This window comes from Aspergillus lucknowensis (genome assembly GCF_044049455.1).
Source record: "Aspergillus lucknowensis strain CBS 449.75 chromosome Unknown BJX67scaffold_6, whole genome shotgun sequence".
NCBI classification, from domain to species: domain Eukaryota; kingdom Fungi; phylum Ascomycota; class Eurotiomycetes; order Eurotiales; family Aspergillaceae; genus Aspergillus; species Aspergillus lucknowensis.
The window spans coordinates 402,857-420,034 of NW_027263550.1; the positions used below are offsets into that span (position 1 = coordinate 402,857).

The 17,178-nt window shown below is 53.5% G+C and overlaps 8 protein-coding genes across 8 annotated transcripts; 1 reads left to right on the forward strand and 7 right to left on the reverse strand.

Annotated features, from left to right (window-relative positions):
- Positions 1–916: 916 nt before the first annotated feature.
- BJX67DRAFT_378335 (uncharacterized protein) lies at positions 917–1,231 on the reverse strand (the record flags this gene model as incomplete). Its single annotated transcript, XM_071032322.1, has 2 exons — positions 917–945; positions 1,006–1,231. The coding sequence occupies 2 exons, from the start codon at positions 1,229–1,231 to the stop codon at positions 917–919; spliced, it is 255 nt and encodes an 84-aa protein (XP_070889336.1).
- A 1,196-nt stretch (positions 1,232–2,427) lies between these two features.
- BJX67DRAFT_281103 (endo-1,4-beta-xylanase) lies at positions 2,428–4,362 on the reverse strand. The gene is made up of 9 exons (XM_071026665.1): positions 3,812–4,362; positions 3,717–3,757; positions 3,620–3,668; positions 3,442–3,563; positions 3,231–3,376; positions 3,089–3,177; positions 2,888–3,033; positions 2,778–2,843; positions 2,428–2,711 (listed from the first exon to the last, which is right to left on the reverse strand). Exons 1-9 carry the CDS (start codon positions 4,044–4,046, stop codon positions 2,616–2,618), a joined length of 990 nt encoding a protein of 329 aa, XP_070889337.1. The 5' UTR covers positions 4,047–4,362; the 3' UTR covers positions 2,428–2,615.
- BJX67DRAFT_281015 (NmrA/HSCARG family protein) lies at positions 4,340–5,643 on the reverse strand. Its single transcript, XM_071026663.1, has one exon. The coding sequence runs from the start codon at positions 5,597–5,599 to the stop codon at positions 4,679–4,681; it is 921 nt and encodes a 306-aa protein (XP_070889338.1). The 5' UTR covers positions 5,600–5,643; the 3' UTR covers positions 4,340–4,678.
- Positions 5,644–6,002: 359 nt separating this feature from the next.
- BJX67DRAFT_378338 (Zn(II)2Cys6 transcription factor domain-containing protein) lies at positions 6,003–7,291 on the forward strand (the record flags this gene model as incomplete). Its single annotated transcript, XM_071032323.1, has 2 exons — positions 6,003–6,534; positions 6,579–7,291. 2 exons carry the CDS (start codon positions 6,003–6,005, stop codon positions 7,289–7,291), a joined length of 1,245 nt encoding a protein of 414 aa, XP_070889339.1.
- A 40-nt stretch (positions 7,292–7,331) lies between these two features.
- On the reverse strand, positions 7,332–8,663 carry BJX67DRAFT_378339 (uncharacterized protein; the record flags this gene model as incomplete). The annotated part of the gene is made up of 1 exon (XM_071032324.1): positions 7,332–8,663. The coding sequence occupies one exon, from the start codon at positions 8,661–8,663 to the stop codon at positions 7,332–7,334; it is 1,332 nt and encodes a 443-aa protein (XP_070889340.1).
- Positions 8,664–9,178: 515 nt separating this feature from the next.
- BJX67DRAFT_390967 (glycoside hydrolase family 5 protein) lies at positions 9,179–10,664 on the reverse strand (the record flags this gene model as incomplete). Its single annotated transcript, XM_071034698.1, has 2 exons — positions 9,179–10,228; positions 10,302–10,664. The coding sequence occupies 2 exons, from the start codon at positions 10,662–10,664 to the stop codon at positions 9,179–9,181; spliced, it is 1,413 nt and encodes a 470-aa protein (XP_070889341.1).
- Positions 10,665–11,146: 482 nt separating this feature from the next.
- Positions 11,147–12,860, reverse strand: BJX67DRAFT_370301 (MFS transporter; the record flags this gene model as incomplete). The annotated part of the gene is made up of 4 exons (XM_071030897.1): positions 11,147–11,238; positions 11,310–12,377; positions 12,435–12,614; positions 12,665–12,860. The coding sequence occupies 4 exons, from the start codon at positions 12,858–12,860 to the stop codon at positions 11,147–11,149; spliced, it is 1,536 nt and encodes a 511-aa protein (XP_070889342.1).
- Positions 12,861–13,669: 809 nt separating this feature from the next.
- BJX67DRAFT_281187 (Glucanosyltransferase-domain-containing protein) lies at positions 13,670–16,009 on the reverse strand. The gene is made up of 4 exons (XM_071026667.1): positions 15,722–16,009; positions 15,631–15,668; positions 14,725–15,536; positions 13,670–14,653 (listed from the first exon to the last, which is right to left on the reverse strand). The coding sequence occupies exons 1-4, from the start codon at positions 15,797–15,799 to the stop codon at positions 14,001–14,003; spliced, it is 1,581 nt and encodes a 526-aa protein (XP_070889343.1). The 5' UTR covers positions 15,800–16,009; the 3' UTR covers positions 13,670–14,000.
- Between the last annotated feature and the right edge of the window lie 1,169 nt (positions 16,010–17,178).

The window sequence follows — 17,178 nt, forward strand, 5'->3', positions numbered from 1 at the left end:
CACAGAGTGGGGAAATATTAAAGAAGAGGGGCCGCGGCTTGGCTCTCGTGCTAACTCGAGAATGTGCTTGGCGATGGCCTGTCAAGAGGTCCACAGAACTGCTCGTTGAGCCTCGTCGTCGTTTTATACTTCCCGACAAGGTTTGAAAATCGGACAAAGAAAACAAAGCCAAATTGAATTGGGATTGGTAGCATCAATGGAACCAAAGAGACAAAAGTACAATCTAGACTTGCAGAGTGGATCAGCCTGAGCCATCTAGAGACGCACAACATCGAGCGATCGAGCGGTGGGATCAAAACCGATCCCCTTGCGTCGCCTTGGAGAGACGAACACGGGTTGCAATAAATGGCTGTTGGGAAGTTGCGCTTTCTCTTGAACTGCACAGCAATGTTTTTTCTTCTCGTGTTCCCCTGAAATCTGAAACATGCCCAAAAATGGGATTTCGACGGGCTTCCATGTCCTGAGACACGATCACGTGTTGCCTCCACTGGCGACGGCCGCCAGGTTTGTCCGATTGGATCGACCACTCCCAGCCCAGCCAAGGTTGGTTTCGCGGCAGCGAGTTTGAGACAAGAAACACGGGCGATGGGCCCGAGGTTGTGAGACAATGGCTTGCTCTTCAGGGATGATTCAGAGATTTCAAAGTCATCGAGATGTCAGTTCACCCTATAAATAAGAAACGCTTTGCTTATCGAAGCCCTTACAGATATATTCACATTTTTCGTAGAAAGGGATATTGTATCGTCGACTCGACTCGCTTAATTAATCATGATCGTAAAATATCAGAGAAAGGAAACAAAGCCAGCCCAGCATGAGATCCATAGGTCCAGACACCTCATAAACGCCCAATTTCATATGCTCGATATGTTCTATTTCGCTCTAACGCCACCATCTTCGTGATTGACAATCGACCGCCTTAGTATCGTGACGAATCATCCACTGACACTGTAAGAAAAAGCCATGGTTAGTTTACTATCCATACCATCGGGCGAGAGGGGCCCATACTCGCCGACTCGACGTCCCTCGGCATCGGGGTCCTTGACTCGCGATAGTTGAACCCCATATTCTTGAGCCGGATCGACCGCATATACACTTCCTGTTCTCGCGAGAAGCGCTGGCTGGGAAGGGCGTCGGAGGGTTGGTATTGGCGGAAGAGGGCGGCGGCGAGGGAGACGGCTGCTAGGCAGGCGACGATGACGATGATGATCACTGCTCCGCTGCTGAGGCCCATTGCAGGTGTTTTTTTCTTGATCGATGCGTAGGTGCGTCAATGGCTATGGTATAGATTGAGTTGAGGTGTAGCAGATCGAGGCCGGTGTGGCTAGCGATCGGTGGTTCAATGCATAATTCCCTGGCGGAGGGTGAACGGAGGTAGTATCCGACCGTCTAGAATTGATTGCACAGCGAGCTCGAGATTCAGAAGATGAACAGCTGACAGGAATATAAGAATTAGGATAAGGGTTGGAAGAAGAATCAGGAACGAAGATGGGAGTCAAGGCAGTGCAAAATTGAGAAGAAGGCCGGGTCGGGTCAGCCGGATCTTTTGAACCGACGTTGTGAATGGAGGCATCCATGCATGGATGAGCTGTATTTTTACGTTGAAATTTTTTCTTGGCCCAATCGATTCCACGCGGCCTGCAGTGATTCACAATCGTTGGTGTTGGCTGGTCCGTCAGACTGCCATGGATGGAGGGGGGAAAACGCTCATGACGATTGGACTCTCCCGACGCCGCGGTGGAGGCACAACAAGCTGCTCGATTCCTTTCTGTTCCTGAACTTTGGGGCTGTGCAGCCGGCGAATGCTTGAGCTTCCATCGACACCGAAGAATGGTGATCATCGCGCTTCTGCGTCATCGTTTCGTCTCTCGTCGTCTCTCTTGTTGTCCTCGGCCCGGAGCGACTTCGTTGCCGATCTTCGATGCCATGTGGACCAGCAATGTTGCCAGAGCACACTACCAAAAGCATCGATCAAGCGTCAAATATCATCGAGGGTATTCGTGTCCAAGACTGAGAGCTGTGATTGATCACTTTGCTTACGACGCTGGGCGATGATGGTCCCACACTCCTGGCTCAAGAGTCTCACAGCACTTGGTTCTAACAAAAACAACATGAACGAAAGGTTTGATCCTCGGCGAGCTGGGTGGCTTGGAGGGCACAACGGGATTGGCTGGCCAATGCAATCGGACCAGCTCAAGGTGATGTCGTTCCCCTCCATCCACCAAACTTCCATTGTTTGGTGAGACGCCAGTGTTTCAGAGCACCAGGCAGCCGAGTATCACTCCAGGCATAACAGGGTTTGGGACAGGGTCACGATCGATGTGTCTGGTGCTCGCACTCACTTTTCTTGAACTTTCCACGATCTTTATTCCGAGTTTCGATCCCACACGCAGATCCGGAGTTTCTGGGGAACGGCAGAATTTGTCCGTCGCTTGAAAAGCATCAGGAAATAACAACGTTTGTAATTGTGACTTGTCTGGATATTTACAAACCGGTCGAACACAAACTTCCCCGTTTCCGGCAATATTCGATAAGCTATATACAAGAACCTGAGCCCGCTCTCGGTAGCCTGCCGGTCGGAAGTCAATCGAGTTAAGTACCCGTCGGATACTCAACCATTAAGAAGTCAAGCTGTCGATGATAGCGTAGTAGGCCTCCTTGGGCTGGTAGTTGCCGTCAAACAGCAAGGGAGAGTCCGATGCGCGCCACGAGTCCTACAAGCGCATCAATACTCTATTCGGGAGGTATTGTTTGGAAACTGAACGATAAGAATGACGTACCTTGTCGGAAACACCCCAGACGGTGATACCGACGCACTTGGGCTCATCCATGCAAGCACCCACCACCTGTACCTGTCAGCGAGTTCAAGGAGGATGTCGGCGTTACTCACGTTCAGGTAGTCGTCCGGAGACGCGCCAGCAATATCAAGCTCAGTGATCGCTACCTCAGAGACGCCAGTAGAGGCGAGGGCGGCTATAGCTGCCGGGGCTTCAGTGCTTGACCATGGATGGCTCGAGCTGTAATGGGCCTGGGAGCCTGCAAAAGGAGAAATCAGCAAATCGGTCTGCATCAATTACCGAAGATAACTTACCAATTCCGTCGATCGGAACACCGTCCGCCAACCACTGAGTAACATGGCTGACCATCGCCTGCGTCTTGGCGTAACTGGCAGAGTCCAGGCTGGGTACCCAAGTTAGCACAGATGCAGGTACATCAGCAGATGCAGGACGCACTTGTAATCGTTGATATAGAGCTTGGCGTCGGGGTCGGCGGCACGAGCGGCCTCAAAGGCAATGCGGACAAAGTCCTCGCCGAGAAGGTTGTAGAAGACACTTTGGCGGAAGCTACCATCTTCTTCGAAAATTTCGTTGACAACATCCTACCGTTCGAGTGATGAGCACCATGTTCGCTTCAAGGACTCTCCTTATCGACGACCCAACTTACCCAGTGGAAAATTTCGCCCTTGTAGTGGGTCATCACCTGGGTGATGTGGTTCTCCATGACGCTCTGCAGGGTTGACGGATCGCCAATGGAAGAAACCCAAGATGGAAGCTGGGAGTGCCATACTACACGTGGTATTAGTCTTTCCGGATCCCCTTGCGACGGAGTATGGGTACCGTACCGAGGGTGTGGCCACGGACCAGCTTGCCATTCGCCTCGGCATAGTCGACCTCACAGACGTCAGCGACGCTCTCGCATTGCTCAGCATAAAGACTTACCACAACGTCGCCTCCGGCAAAGTTGAAGTTACCCTGGGAGGCTGCAAAAATTATCAGACGACGCAATCATGGAAGCAGGGATGTGGGGTACGGACACTCAATAGAGTCCCACTTCATACTGTTTTCCGGAGTGAGAATCCCGAACTGGGATCGGATGACGGCCTCATTCTGGCTGTTCGACAGCAGATATTGATCGGAGCAAGTACCGAAGTATGTTTTATTCCTGGCAACAATGGCGTCGTCGAGGCTCGTCGATTGGCGAGCAATGACAGCTGCAGACGCTAGCGACGCGAAGAGTGCGCTTCCAGCCAGAGATTTGAGGAATACCATTTTGGGAAGATGATCTCACACAGAACTCCAAAGTAGGCAATTCAAAGTGATCTGCGGTTGACGATCTCGCTGACGAGGCAGGAGATCGTCGCCGATTTATACTCAAGGGGCCAAGAAAGGCATTTTCCCCTGTCCGAAGTCACCCAGACGAGAATTGTTTTAGGCTAATTGAGATTTCCTGATTGGGCGCGGACTGAAGCAATTGAGGAGCGATCGACACGCCCTCCGGCGCCACTGAGCAGGTTCAACGCCTGGAGATTGTTTCAGCCAAGCTTCTGCTCCTCCTTCAATCAATTTTCTTCACCCCGCGATCCCCTTCCTTTAGCCTTATATCTTGTCATTCCTTCGTCAGGTTATCCCCCCGCCGGGTCGAGACCTCGGCGCCCAGCTCGCTTTCGCGGTGAGCGAAGACTCCGTGTCTTCGTTGCGGGTAAACAAAGGAGAATGGAGGTGATGGACGTCTTGCATTGATCACGGCTGTTCGCATTTTTGAGGCTAAGTCAGTCGAGCCGGCTGCGGATATCTGTAATTTCACTGCCGAAAATTGTCCGCACCGGATGAGATGCTAACGAATAACAAGTGAACAATTGATCAAACATCCCACGGCTGTTGGGATCTCCCTCTTTTCCTTCCTACCGGAAGTAGGTCTGTGCAACACGCTCCCGCTCACGCGGCAGGAAATCCTCGAAAGTCCCCAAGGGAATCCCCCAAGCGCGAACGCTATCCATATCCACAAACTCCACAATATCGCTGAAGAGTAACTGCCCCGCCAAAAGAGGATTTGTCGAAATCTGGTTATCGATCTCCTCCTGCGACATGTAGTTGATCTTCACGTCCCGACCCGTAACCTTAGATATGGCCTTCATCACATCTTGCAACCGCATCAACTCCGATGCAATCTCAAATTCCTTCGCGTTGAATCGTTCCGGATCTTGAAAGGCAGCGACGCCAAACTTGCCAATGTCGTCTGTATCAACCATAGGAAATAGCACGTCCGGCGCTAAAGGAGTCGTCACCTCCGCCTTCTCCACCAATTCTGGGTACTGCATGTTCACGAGCGGAGTAAGGACGTTCGTCATGAAGTTCCCTGGGCGGATTATGGTGTAGTATTTGAACCCAGCAGTGCGCACTTCATGTTCAATCTCGCGCTTGTTCAAAAGGGCCCTTGCGATCAAGCTGCTTGGATCCCAGTGGCGATGGCGCTCAAGTTGGTCAACGGAAATTCCGCTTGAATAGATGACATGTTCGACGCCGGCTTTCTTGCCGACGGAGAGGAGCCGCTTTGCCTGGGCAACTTCCTGGGTAAGGTCGGTCAGGTCCAGCGCAAGGTTGATAAACAACCCCGTGCAGCCCTGAATGGCTACACGCAGCGAGTCTTCATCGTTGAAGTCGCCCTTGAAAATCGTGACACCGCGTGCTTTGAGGGCCTCGCTGGCTTCGGAGGAGGGGTCTCGGGCGACAGCGTGTGCTTTCAGACCTGGCGATTTCAAGATGTTGCTAACGAGGGCGCCGCCTTGGGTACCGGTAGCACCGCAGACAAAGATGGTGGGCATTTTAATAGTTATTTCTGGCGAAAAGAAGACGCTTGAAGCGGGTGGTCACTGGACACCCGAGCAGGTGCGTTTTTATATATTCCTCTCAACTCCCAGGCAGCATCGCGATGCTTCCAGATGGCACGGTCTGCGGGAGCTCATGGTCATATCCGAGTCACTATTTCAAGTGGCTTTTTGTTTCTCCTGATATTTTTGCGGAATCCCGCAGCGTGGCCCAGCACTGGTTGAGTTAGGGCTAACTTGGGTGATGGAATGATCGATTTGTCATCGTGCGGAACTCCGCCAGGCACCCACGGCCCCACACAGCCATCTCGACCTCCTCTCCAGCATCAGCCCTGTGCGCATCTCCGCCAGAAGCCGTGTCCTCCCCTCGCTCTACCCAGCACACGTCAATCACGCCGCAATGAGTTCATCTGTAGAGCGCAACAATCCCCCTCCGCGGCGGAAGTCATGCGAAGCCTGTCGAGCAGCCAAACGTCGCTGCGACCTCGCCCTGCCTACCTGCTTTCGTTGTACGCGGCGACGAGTCGCGTGCGTGTACCCAGGCCTCCCAGCTCCGGATCTGGTTCCGGAGTTGCTTGCGCTTCTAGGCCAGCCTGAGGCGCTTGAATCCCCCTGCGTGGCGCAGTTTACTATTGATACCCCGCCGATCTTCGAGCCTGTTTTGCTCGAGACGCACACACAGGAGCCAATGCGTCCTCCCTTGGTAGAGCACCAGCCACAGACCGGCCCTGTCTCGCTCATCCACCAACAGTGTGCGCAGCTGACGCACGTACGAACGAGACCTGGTTTGGATCTCCCCGATTTGATAGCGTCTCGATTCCAGTATGCCATTGATACGCTCAGGGATACGCCGCGGAGGATGGTGGTTGAAAACCAGACGCCGTGGAGTCACCGAGAATTATATGCCGATGGGATGCCAAAAGTTATGCAAGGTATGGCATTTTCATCCTTCTTGACTCACCCGCTAAGAAGCTAGACGCCTACGCCTGCTGTGCCCTCTACATCACGAAGAATTCTATCAACGCCGCTATGATAACCTCGCACATCCTCTCTCGACACCACGAACTTGTTCTTTCCGCGCTGCCCACTTCGCCATCAGATCTACTTGCGCACACCCATGCCCTCCTTCTGTACCGACTCATGCTCGTCTTCGACCCTGACCTTAGCGACGCCATCTCAGGCTCCACCTTCCACGCCCTCAGCATGTCCGCTCTTGAATCTGCCGCCGCCCTCCTCTTCAGTAGCACTCACTTCCCACCAGAATCAGAGACCGACTCCGCTATTGAGAGCAGGACGTCCCTCCTCCCATCAACCCTTGAGCAAACCATGCACTTTTGGAAGCTCTGGGTATTCGAAGAATCCGCGCGGCGCACAGTCCTGTTTACATTCTACTGCCTCCAGATTGTCCGCCTCGTTTGCGGGGACAAGATGATGGAGTGTGACGGGAAATTGGGACTCATACACTCCTGGTACTTCTCCGCGCATCTATGGAATGCCCCTTCGGCGCTGGACTTTGCGGTTGCGTGGGCAGAAAAGGAGCATTTTATTGTTCGCAATGTGAACTTCACGAGGGTCTTGCGGGAGGCGCAGCCTAATGATGTGGATTGTTTGGGAAAGATGCTGCTTGTGACGAGTCAGGGAGTTGATAGAATGAGGGAGTGGTTTTTTGCGAGAGGCGCTATTCTTTAGCCGTTCTGGCACGTTTCATATTCAGAATCACGGAGTATAATTAGGCAGGGTACGGCGGGGGAGCGTCCCCAACTCGGTCTCCCTCCTTGTTGGGCACCTCCTTTGATGACCCGGCCTTACGATCGAAAGGAACGAGCAAGGAAAATTGACCCCTATTCTCAAGATAAAACGTCTCCCCCAAACACTCGATCCAAACCTCGACCTGCAGAACGTACCGGCGCTCCACATTGTACGTCGCAAAACTTGGTACCGTCACCTCACTGGCGGGAATATCCAAGTCAATCCGCGTGGTATACCCATTCTCCGCAGAGAGGAGGACATCCCACCCTTCATTCTTGTGGATATCAAGGACCTCATTATCGATTGTAGCTGTAGGATCCTTATCTTTAGGGCTATTCGATGAAGAAGCGGTAAAAAGGGAGGTTATCCCGATTAGAAGGATTCTATACTGTTTGCATCGAAATTCGGGGACTTTCGATGTTGATGACGTCTTAGGCCAGGGGAGGATATTGACGAGACACGTCCTCGTGGAACCGACGTGCATGAATACGGGTCGAACGACGAAGAGCTCGAAGTTGAAATGCGGGAGTTGGGAGTGTGGTTCTGGCTGTGATTTCTTCCCCCAGAGTCTGGAGAGTGGGCGTGTTTTCGCACCGGCGCTGACAGATTCATCCTCTTTCGACTCATGTCGAGGTTCAGACTCGGACTCAAGGACAAGTAACGAACTTCGCACCGTGCACTTCTTCCCCGTCGGGGCGGAGGGGTTCCATTTAGTCGTATCGGTTAGAGAAATGCTCCCTCGTCCATTGCGCGGGGCGTAGGTTATCGGTGCAGAAGACGAGCAGAGAACCATGGATCCTCCATTGCGGTACTGGAGGTTGATTGACGCCGTAATAGTGTATTCCACGTTCCCCTGCGCGGATGCATTCCTACTAGTATCGCTTGCATCCGAGAATGAGGGCGGGAGCGCGCGCGCAAAACCCCTTTGGAGAGACTGTACTTGACGCGATAATGATATAGACCCGACGGATTCAGATGCAGGTCCAGACCCGGATTTCGCCTGTCCCCTGGACCCAGTCTCAGGATCTGTCCCTGCGACAGGGAGATCCGGGAAGGGGAAGCGGAATGGCCATGTATTGCTGGCGTTGGAAGCGTACAGGTCGACGACTGTTAACCGGAGAATCTCGGCGTGGGCGCGGTGTGCGGACGTGATTTCGACTTCTGTGTGGCCTGTTATTGTGACGAGGAGGCGGATGGGGTATGACAGGGACCAGGATTCCCGGCCTTGGTCTGGGGCTGTGTATGTTACGCATCCGGATATTTGGTCGTGGATTGCGTAGGTTGTTGGGGGGGTGAGGGTTATGGTTAGCATTGTATTGTTGTGTGAGGGTGAGCTGCGGATGGTGAGAGTCTGCTGTTCTGCGGAGGGACACGGCGGGCTCGGAAGACAACACGAGAATAAGCGCGCCTGCAGCGACAAGCCAATCAATGACAAGAGACGGCAATCCTTCTGGAGTCGTTCGTGTTGATGCGGCTCTGCCGTGTCCCGCGCTGGATTCATCGCACTGACAAACTTTGTCTCCCCCATCGGGGATCCGATGGACAATCGAGCAGCGCCATTGCCCCCTGTCCTCTCGACCAATGGTTCGTCATCTAATGTGAGATTCCAAGAGCTCGAGGCGTCAATCAACTCGTATAAGAGGGAGTGTAATGCCGAATAATACTTTGGTTCGCGTTGCTACAGATCATGTACATGATATAGACCTTAAAGTCTGCTTCTGGCCATCAAATCCCATTTCGAGAGATAATCGCTTCAGTTGCGCTGTGAAGGCCAGACAAGTCTTGGTGCCGTGACAGCAGCCTGCCCCTCCATCTTGGTTAAGCTGTTCACGACCTCACCTTCGCATGACTCGCCATAATCCGATTCAAGCCCTCGCGCTGCACGCAATTCTCAAATTTGAAGCTCCCCGCCAGTGCATCAAGGTCATCCAGGCTCTTCCCCGCAAATAACTCTGCAAACTCCATCTGGAAGCTCTCACTCAGAAATGTCTGCAGCACCGCCCGGTCAATATGCCGCCCTGTATCCCAATTCGTCGGGTACGTCTTCGCGGCCGTCGGGCTGACGCGGTTTATCCACTCCACCAGCGGCTTGAGGAGCGCCTCGACTTCCTCAGAGGGGTACTTCCCCCAGCTGTCGAGCTGAAGCCGTTTCTTCTTCTCAAGGAAGGGCGCGATGAGCGTGTTCCACGGGGATGTCGGCGACGTATGCACCATCCCCTGCAGGCCGATATCCTTGTACAGCCAGATCGTCCAGCTGATGCGCGCCTCGTCGTAGATGCGCATCTGCTCCCCGAGCAGCTCGTACCGGGCCGCATTGATCTTTCCCGCATCGGCCTCGTACAGCGGGTTCGCGTACACGGGGCCAAACTCGCCGTTCCAGATCGCCGTCCCGTGCGCACGGTGGAACTCAGTCTTTCGCTCGTACTGCCGCCGGAGCAGGGCCTTTTGCTCCGCGCTCCCGACGTACGCGGTCCCCGTCGGGAAGCCCATGGTGCTGTAGTCGTGCAGCGAGTAGACGCAGTTCGGGAGGAGTGCGGACTCGAAGCCCCTGAACTCCATGGCGAAGGTGTTCCCGTCGAGCCAGAGGATGTGGTCCGGGTCTACTTTGCGGATTTGCTCTTCTAGACGGGCGTAGAAGGCTGGGAGGCGCGTGTGTTGCGGGTCGCAGGGCTCGTTGATCGGGTTGTAGCCTGCGACCCAGGGGTTGTTCTTGTAGCGGGCTGCGATCTGGGTCCAGAGCCAGATTGTGCGGTCTTGGTGGTCTTTGTGTTCCCAGAAGGCGGCGTGCGCGGTTGGGTTGTCGGCGTGCCAGCCGGGCCCCTGGCCGCCGGGAACGGTGTGCATGTCGAGGATTGTATAGAGGCCGTGTTTTGTGCACTATGGGAATGATATCAGCACTCGTTATTTACCAGTAGCCGCACCTCACCATTAACTCGAACTGGAGACATACCAAGTCAATAACCCTATCCAGGTGTTTGAAGCCTTCCTCCTTCAACACGCGCGGATTCATATCATCCTCAAAGTGTCGATAATTAAACGGAATCCTAATACAATTCAGACCGAGGCTGGCAAAATACCTCGCATCCTCCTCCATGAAGAAGTACGTGAGCCACTGATCAAAGAAGAAGTCGTACTTCTCCTGGCCGAGCACCTTCAGCATGGCGGCGCGGTGGGTCGATTCGTGGCCCGGGAAGCCCGTGATGAAGTTCTCCATGTTGAGCCACCCGCCGAGTCCTGCGCCCCGGAGGACGATGTCGTTGCCGGCATCGTCGACGATGCGGTCGCCTTGAACTTTGAGGATGCCTGTTGCCATCGTTGCTATCTCTGGAGTCGGCGCCGTGTTGGTATTGAGAGTATATAGTGTTATTGTCAGACAGGAATGGGGGGGTTATGATCTATCTAGAGCGGAATCGGAGACGAGAGGGAGGAAGGACCAAGCTGCCTGGAAGTACAAAATGTGAGGGAAAGGTTAAAAAAGCTATACTTCGATCCATCAACCGACCCCCTGTCCTCGTCCGGCGGTGCTCCGAGAAACGCATCGGCATTGCGCCGCACTGTGAGCCCCCGCAGAGGGGCAGGTCTTTCGCGAGGGGAGCCCTCAATTGGGCCCCCGGATAAACCAGCTTGGCCCCTAACGATCGCTAACCTCGTTCACCGGGTAAATGACGCCGCCAAGAAGGTCCAACGTCTTACTTGAGAGCCACAACTCTGGGACCTTTGCTTGTTTTGACCCAAGTGACGAGCCTTCTCAGATTACTTCGGCTGCTCTACGGGCCATTTCTCCAACACAAAAACTCAAATCGTCTCAGTGTGTCTTGTCTCCGGTGCCGCACCCTCCTTGTTCTCCACATGAACCAACTCGACATTCGCCTTCTTGCCTTCGAAGACTGCGGAAAAGAAAGAATTAGTGAGCAAGTTCGGGACTAATGAATGGATGACGGGACGAGGGTATACTCACCAATAGCCAACTCTTCCAGAGTCGGACCCTTCGTCTCAGGGTATCCAAAGAAGATAACCAGTGTTTCACAGGCCAACCAGACATTATATACAAGGTAGAACTTCCACCCCAGATTGCCCAGGCCGATCGGGTTGACAAACTGGTTGAACGAGCTCCCCGCGCGCGAAAAAAACTGCAGGATCGCGACACCCTTCGACCGCGAGATGAAGGGGAAAACCTCCGTGATGTAGATATACGTCATAGGGTGCATGAGGTTGTAGAATCCGTAGTAGATGAAGATCATCGCAACGACCGCAGATGCCGCATCGTGGTTGCCGTTCTGCGCGAAGGTTGCTGAGGCCCCCGTCCAGCAGGCGAAGACCACGGTCATGCCCCCAAAGGCAATTAGGTACTGCCAGCGCCGGCGGAGACTCTTGGCGACGAAGGCGCCAGAGACACCAGAGACGAGATTCCAGCACTGCAGCCCGAGGTTGATCTGGTTTTGGCGGGTGGTGTCGGTGATTCCGATGGTCGCGAGCACTTTGGCCAGGTAGTAGGAGACGAGGCCGTTGCCGGACCACTGCGTGAACAGACCGAGGGAGGCGGCGATCAAGAGACGGTGCAGGTTGGCGCGGCTCTTGAAGAGGTCGATCCATTTGAAGTTTGAAGCTTCTTTCTCAAGCTGGATGGTTTCGCGGATTTGTCTGAATTCGGCCACCACAAAGGGATCGTCACGGTTGCCCTCCGCGTGGTATTTGGCCAGGATCTCAAATGCTTCCTCGGACCGGTCTTGAGAGACCAGCCAACGCGGAGACTCGGGGACGAACCAGATAAATATGGCCTGCAGAAGGGAAGGGATGATTTGAAACAAAGATGGAAGTCGCCATGCCCAGGTGCTGCTCATTTGATATGTTCCCAGAGTAACACCGGCTGCAAGGATCGACCCGACATACCACGACTCGTTGAAAAGACCGGTGATTACAGCACGCTCTTTGGGGTATGCCAATTCAGCGATAAGCTGGGAAGCACCGTTGATTGCGAATGGAATTCCAGCCCCCAAGATGAATCGGGAAACCAAGAACATAGCAACTGGAGATTATTAGTCGCGTGAACTCTCCCAGGATTAATGAACCGAGGAAGCCTTACTGTTGACAGATGCAGTCTGGAGAACTACACCGATGAGGATGAACACTGTGCCCAGCTTGATACTCGCCCTTCGACCAAAGCGATCATTCACCCAAGGAACAGCAGGAATGGCGCCGACAGCACCGAGGGAGAAAGCAGCTGTGATGATACCAAGAATAGCGCCGCGAGGATTGTCAAAGTCTTTAGCAGAATTAGCAAATGATTCTGAAATGACAGAGCGAAGCACTCACAATCGAGCCAGGACTGGACGGCCTGGAGCCCGTTTAAAACACTTCCATCAAAACCGGAGGTCATTTCGACCCCTAGGGCAGCAGGAACCAGGGCGAAGTACAAATTCCGAAGATTCTTCTTTTTGTACCAGGGCACAAGATCTTGCTCGACGAGCTGCATCACATCGGATGCCTTTGCCAGATGGGTGGCATTCATATGGTCGAGTTGCTCGATCGCATTCTTCTCCGCCGAGATGTCCATTGCGTTGGTACACCGATATGGGATGAATACGTGTTGAAGTCGGTACGGATATGATACAACGGACCGAGGGATATTTCATGGAATCTGCAGGAGACTCCAAGTTCGACGTATGTGTCCGAAGCTGCCAGAATAACCCAAACCAAGAAGAAGTATGAGGAAGGGGAAGGGGTCAATGAAAAGGCATATATAATGCCGATTTTTCGGCGGGACTCCGGACGTCGATGAGCTCGCACAATTGCCGAGTTACCCCAACTCCCCGGACGATGTGTTTCTGTCGCATGGAAGCGGATTGGCTGTCGCGGCTGCTGACAGGACTCTCCATTCTCCAACTTGCGACCCTTTGAGAGATCCAGAAAACAAGGTTCGGGGAAGGAACGCCATGATTCGCCAAAGCACTCTGCACCTTGGGTCCTCCATGTGCGATTTAGCCTGTGAGATGAGCATTTATGCTGAATTTCCTCAACGCACCGTCGTCACCAGATGGGCATCAGCCTCGGGGAGGACTCTCTGAACCTCCCCGCAGCTTTGATGAGCTTCAGAATCCCTGCATCCGTGTCTCAAGCTCTATGTGTGGTCCAACATAATATCATCCCGTCAGCCATGCCTTATCTTTGAATACATCCCGCCGAAAGCCTTTACGGCAGAGTGAGGAGGATATCCCGCGCCACATGATTGGTTGATGAGACTAATGTATGGATTTATAGAGAAGATACCCTTAGCGTCACCGATCGGTTCTCTCGTCCCCAGGCCCGGGTGCGAAGAATTCCATTGGCATGATGGTAGTCGGCCTTTCATTCCCGTTGCCACTCGCTCTCGCACTCGCTGTTCCACCCCCCAAGGCCCCAGTAGCCATTGGTACCGACGGAGAACCCTGAGCCACTTCACTAGCCGCGGCGTTTGCTGCAGATGCAGCCCCAGTCCCAGCGGTAGCGGCAGCAACAGCCGCTGCTCTCCTACGCCCTCGACGGCGTCGGACGCAACAGATGGTAATTGCTATCAACGCGATAACGAGCACACCCGCCAACACAATAAGCACAATGAAGAGCACAGACGGGCGGGGCGAGCCCAAGTTTCTGCCGCCGAACCGTGGGTCAACTACATTTGCAATACGCCGTTAGCGGAATGGGATGCGATCCAATGCAACAGGTTTGCTCCTATGACAATCAAGAACACACACACACACATACCTTTTTCGTCCTCGTCATCGCCATAAGGCGCACCCGGGGGATCAGCCCCAATCGGCACATGCACACACTTCTGCGGGCCGCGTCCATTCGGCCAGGTCCCATACAGCGGGTTGTACCCGACATTCTCACCCCACTTCATCCCACAGGTCCCAGCGCCCGTTCCCAAATCATCAACCCTGCGATCACTCAGCAGCGCGCCGAGCTCGACACTTGCATTACACATCGAGTACCGGCCGTACTCACCCGCGTCGTTGTCGTTTGGGCGGCGGCGGCAGAGGTCTTTGCTGGTGGAGCAGATATCCGCCCAAAGGGCGTCGAGGGCGGAGGGGGAGTTGGATAGAGTGGTGCAGAGGTTGTGGCGGAGTGTGCAGTCGCAGAATTGTTCGTCTGGGTGGGGGGGCTGTTTGGGGAACGGGCTTGGGTCGTCGCAAGTGGTGTAGTAGCTGGGTGAATATGATGGGCCTGATGTTTGGGTCGAAGGGGCCGAGGACGAGAGGATGGAGGCGAATGTGTCAAAGGCTGGGGACTTGGTGACTTTGTCCTCGTTTATTTCAACCAGTCCTGTAAGCATCCGTCAGCGGTTCCCTCTATCTGTCTAGTCCGTTATCCAGGTTGTAAGGGATGTACTGTACCATAATCCTGCCCAGCATAAGTATAATACATCCCCCCAGACCAATCGACCACCATATCATCCCCATAAAGCGTAGCGACATCATTCATCTCCTCATCCCTACCCGCAGGGTCCGCACAATAATACTCCGCCATCACAATCGGCACGCTCGGATACCAAAGCTCGCTCGTGAGACCCTCCCACCCGCTACTTTTAAACGTCGACCCCGCGCACCAGCTCTCGCTCCGAATCCCAAGGATATCGACTCTCTCTTCCGCGTCATCACCGCAGGTAAAATAATTGATTTCATCATTTATCAGCTCCGTAAGGTGCGCCGCATAGCCAACAGGAATCTGCTGATACTTTCCCCTGCCCTCGCTAGCAATATACGCCTTGACATCTCGAACCACGCTCTTGGCGTACGCAGCGAACAATGCAGACCCCTCCGTCTCATTCCCGTTCCCCGCAGCGCGTTGCGTAGAGAGTGACGAATCGACCTGGAAGAAAAACGCCAACAAATTGTCATAACCCGTAAAAGCATCGACAATTGCTGTCTGTGCTGCGAAATCGGCTGTTGTCCAGGTTACATTTCCGGTTGAAAGACCGTTCAATGGGTGCAGGTAGGGGATTACGTAGATTCCGGCGTCGGCGAGGAGACGCATGCATTCGTCGTGATCTTTCGTGGCGTCGACCGTGTAGACGCTGATTGTGTTTATCCCGAGAGATTTAAAGTAGGGGATGTCGCGTTTGCAAGCGGTGGGGTTGGCGAGGGGGTCGTCGGTATCATTGTTCTCGTTATCGATGTTGAGGGAGTAGTGGAGTCCTTTGAGAATGCTGTGTTTCAGTCTGTCAGCGGCCGCGTGTTCTGTGTTTGTGTGTGACAAGTTTATGGCTCTTGAGCGGTCGGAGGCTGGGAGGAAAAACAGACAATTGCTCGCCAGACGCTGAGTGGAAGAACCTGGAACCCTGGATTTTGCTCAGTTAGGGACCTACGAACACAATTCCTCGAAGCGGCTTACCTGGCGCTCAAGCGGCGCAGTCTCTCCGATGACAGCCGTGGCTGCAACGAGACATCCGAGTAGAAAATGCCAGAGCATTTTGCTTGATGGCAAAGGTAAAAGGAGGAGGGGTATGCGGCTCTCGAAAGAAAACAAACTTGTGATCAAGTCCCTGGCCCTTAACCTGATGCAGTCTAGGCAAGGTCTCAAGGTGAGCCCAGGCCAACTGGAGCGCGGAAGTAGGCGCTGTGTTGGCGCCGTCGGGCTTAGTGGATTCTCTTGTTCGTTGATGTTGGTGAGGACGAAATTAGGGAATGGAAACCCATATTCTGAGTCTAAGAGTTGTCGTGACTTCCAGTGCGGTATACAAGACAGACCGTCGGCTATGACCTGGAGCCGCCCAGGGACGCGCACCCAGGTAAGCTGATACTCCTGCAGACAACACTGTCACTAGGCCATACAGCCCGCGCGATTTGGGCTGGGACGTTGGTTCATATCCTCCGTGAATCACTGAGAAAGATGTCGAGAATCCTGAATGTTAGCATCACACTTGAGGTTAATCAACAGCTCCGCAATATCCTTGTGTCCATGTTCGACCGATACACAGAGAGAATAGGCTGGAACGTCTTGGATATCGTAGGCTGTCGTTCTCCCGTAACACGCTTGTTTCGGTCCCTGCATATTGGCGAAAAATGGTGGGCGAGGCGGTGCGACAGTCCCATAGCTGGGCGGTTTATTGACAATCTCGATTTTCTCGTGGTTTGATGTACAACAGATGGCAGTTAGGCCGGATCTTCGCGCGTCGTGTTGACAGAGGAGGGTGGCAAACACAGCATCGAGGCGGTAGTTCCCGATGGCGAAGGCGGAAGGCTCCTAGATGGATTCGATATGCGTTGCGATAAGAGCCAAAGGCTCATGGGGAAAGAGGAAAGAGGAATTTTGAAGACATTGACGGCGAAGGTGAGGCACAGCGAGAGAAATAGCATTGGAGGGATCAAAGGCTTCTGCAACTCCGCCCCATCCGTTACTACCCCGTGCCATCCAGCTTTGTGGTGAGATTCCAAGATAAAACTCTCCTTGGTGTTGGGAACTAAGAGTAAAGAATGATCGGGGTTAGTTTCCCAAGCTTCTGGTTGGTTGGTATTTTCATTTCAAATCCAGTCGTCGATATTAGAGTACCTGATCGACCTAGACACATATAATTTGTATGCTTCTCCGAACCTACCAACATCCAGAGAAAATGGAAAGAAACAGATTGCCAAAATATTTGACGCCTTTCTTGACGAGCCTCCTACTCGCTCTCCTCCAGAATAACGGGAGCTTCCATACGATTTATCTCGAGTTGGAACCGAACAGCCATCTGCTTTGCCTTGATCTGGTTGCAAAGAGCCTGTTCTCATGATACTTATTTGCGGCGGAAATAAGCTCCGGTATCAAGTTCATCAGAGTTGCCTGTCGTGGCTTTGAAGCTCTGCCAA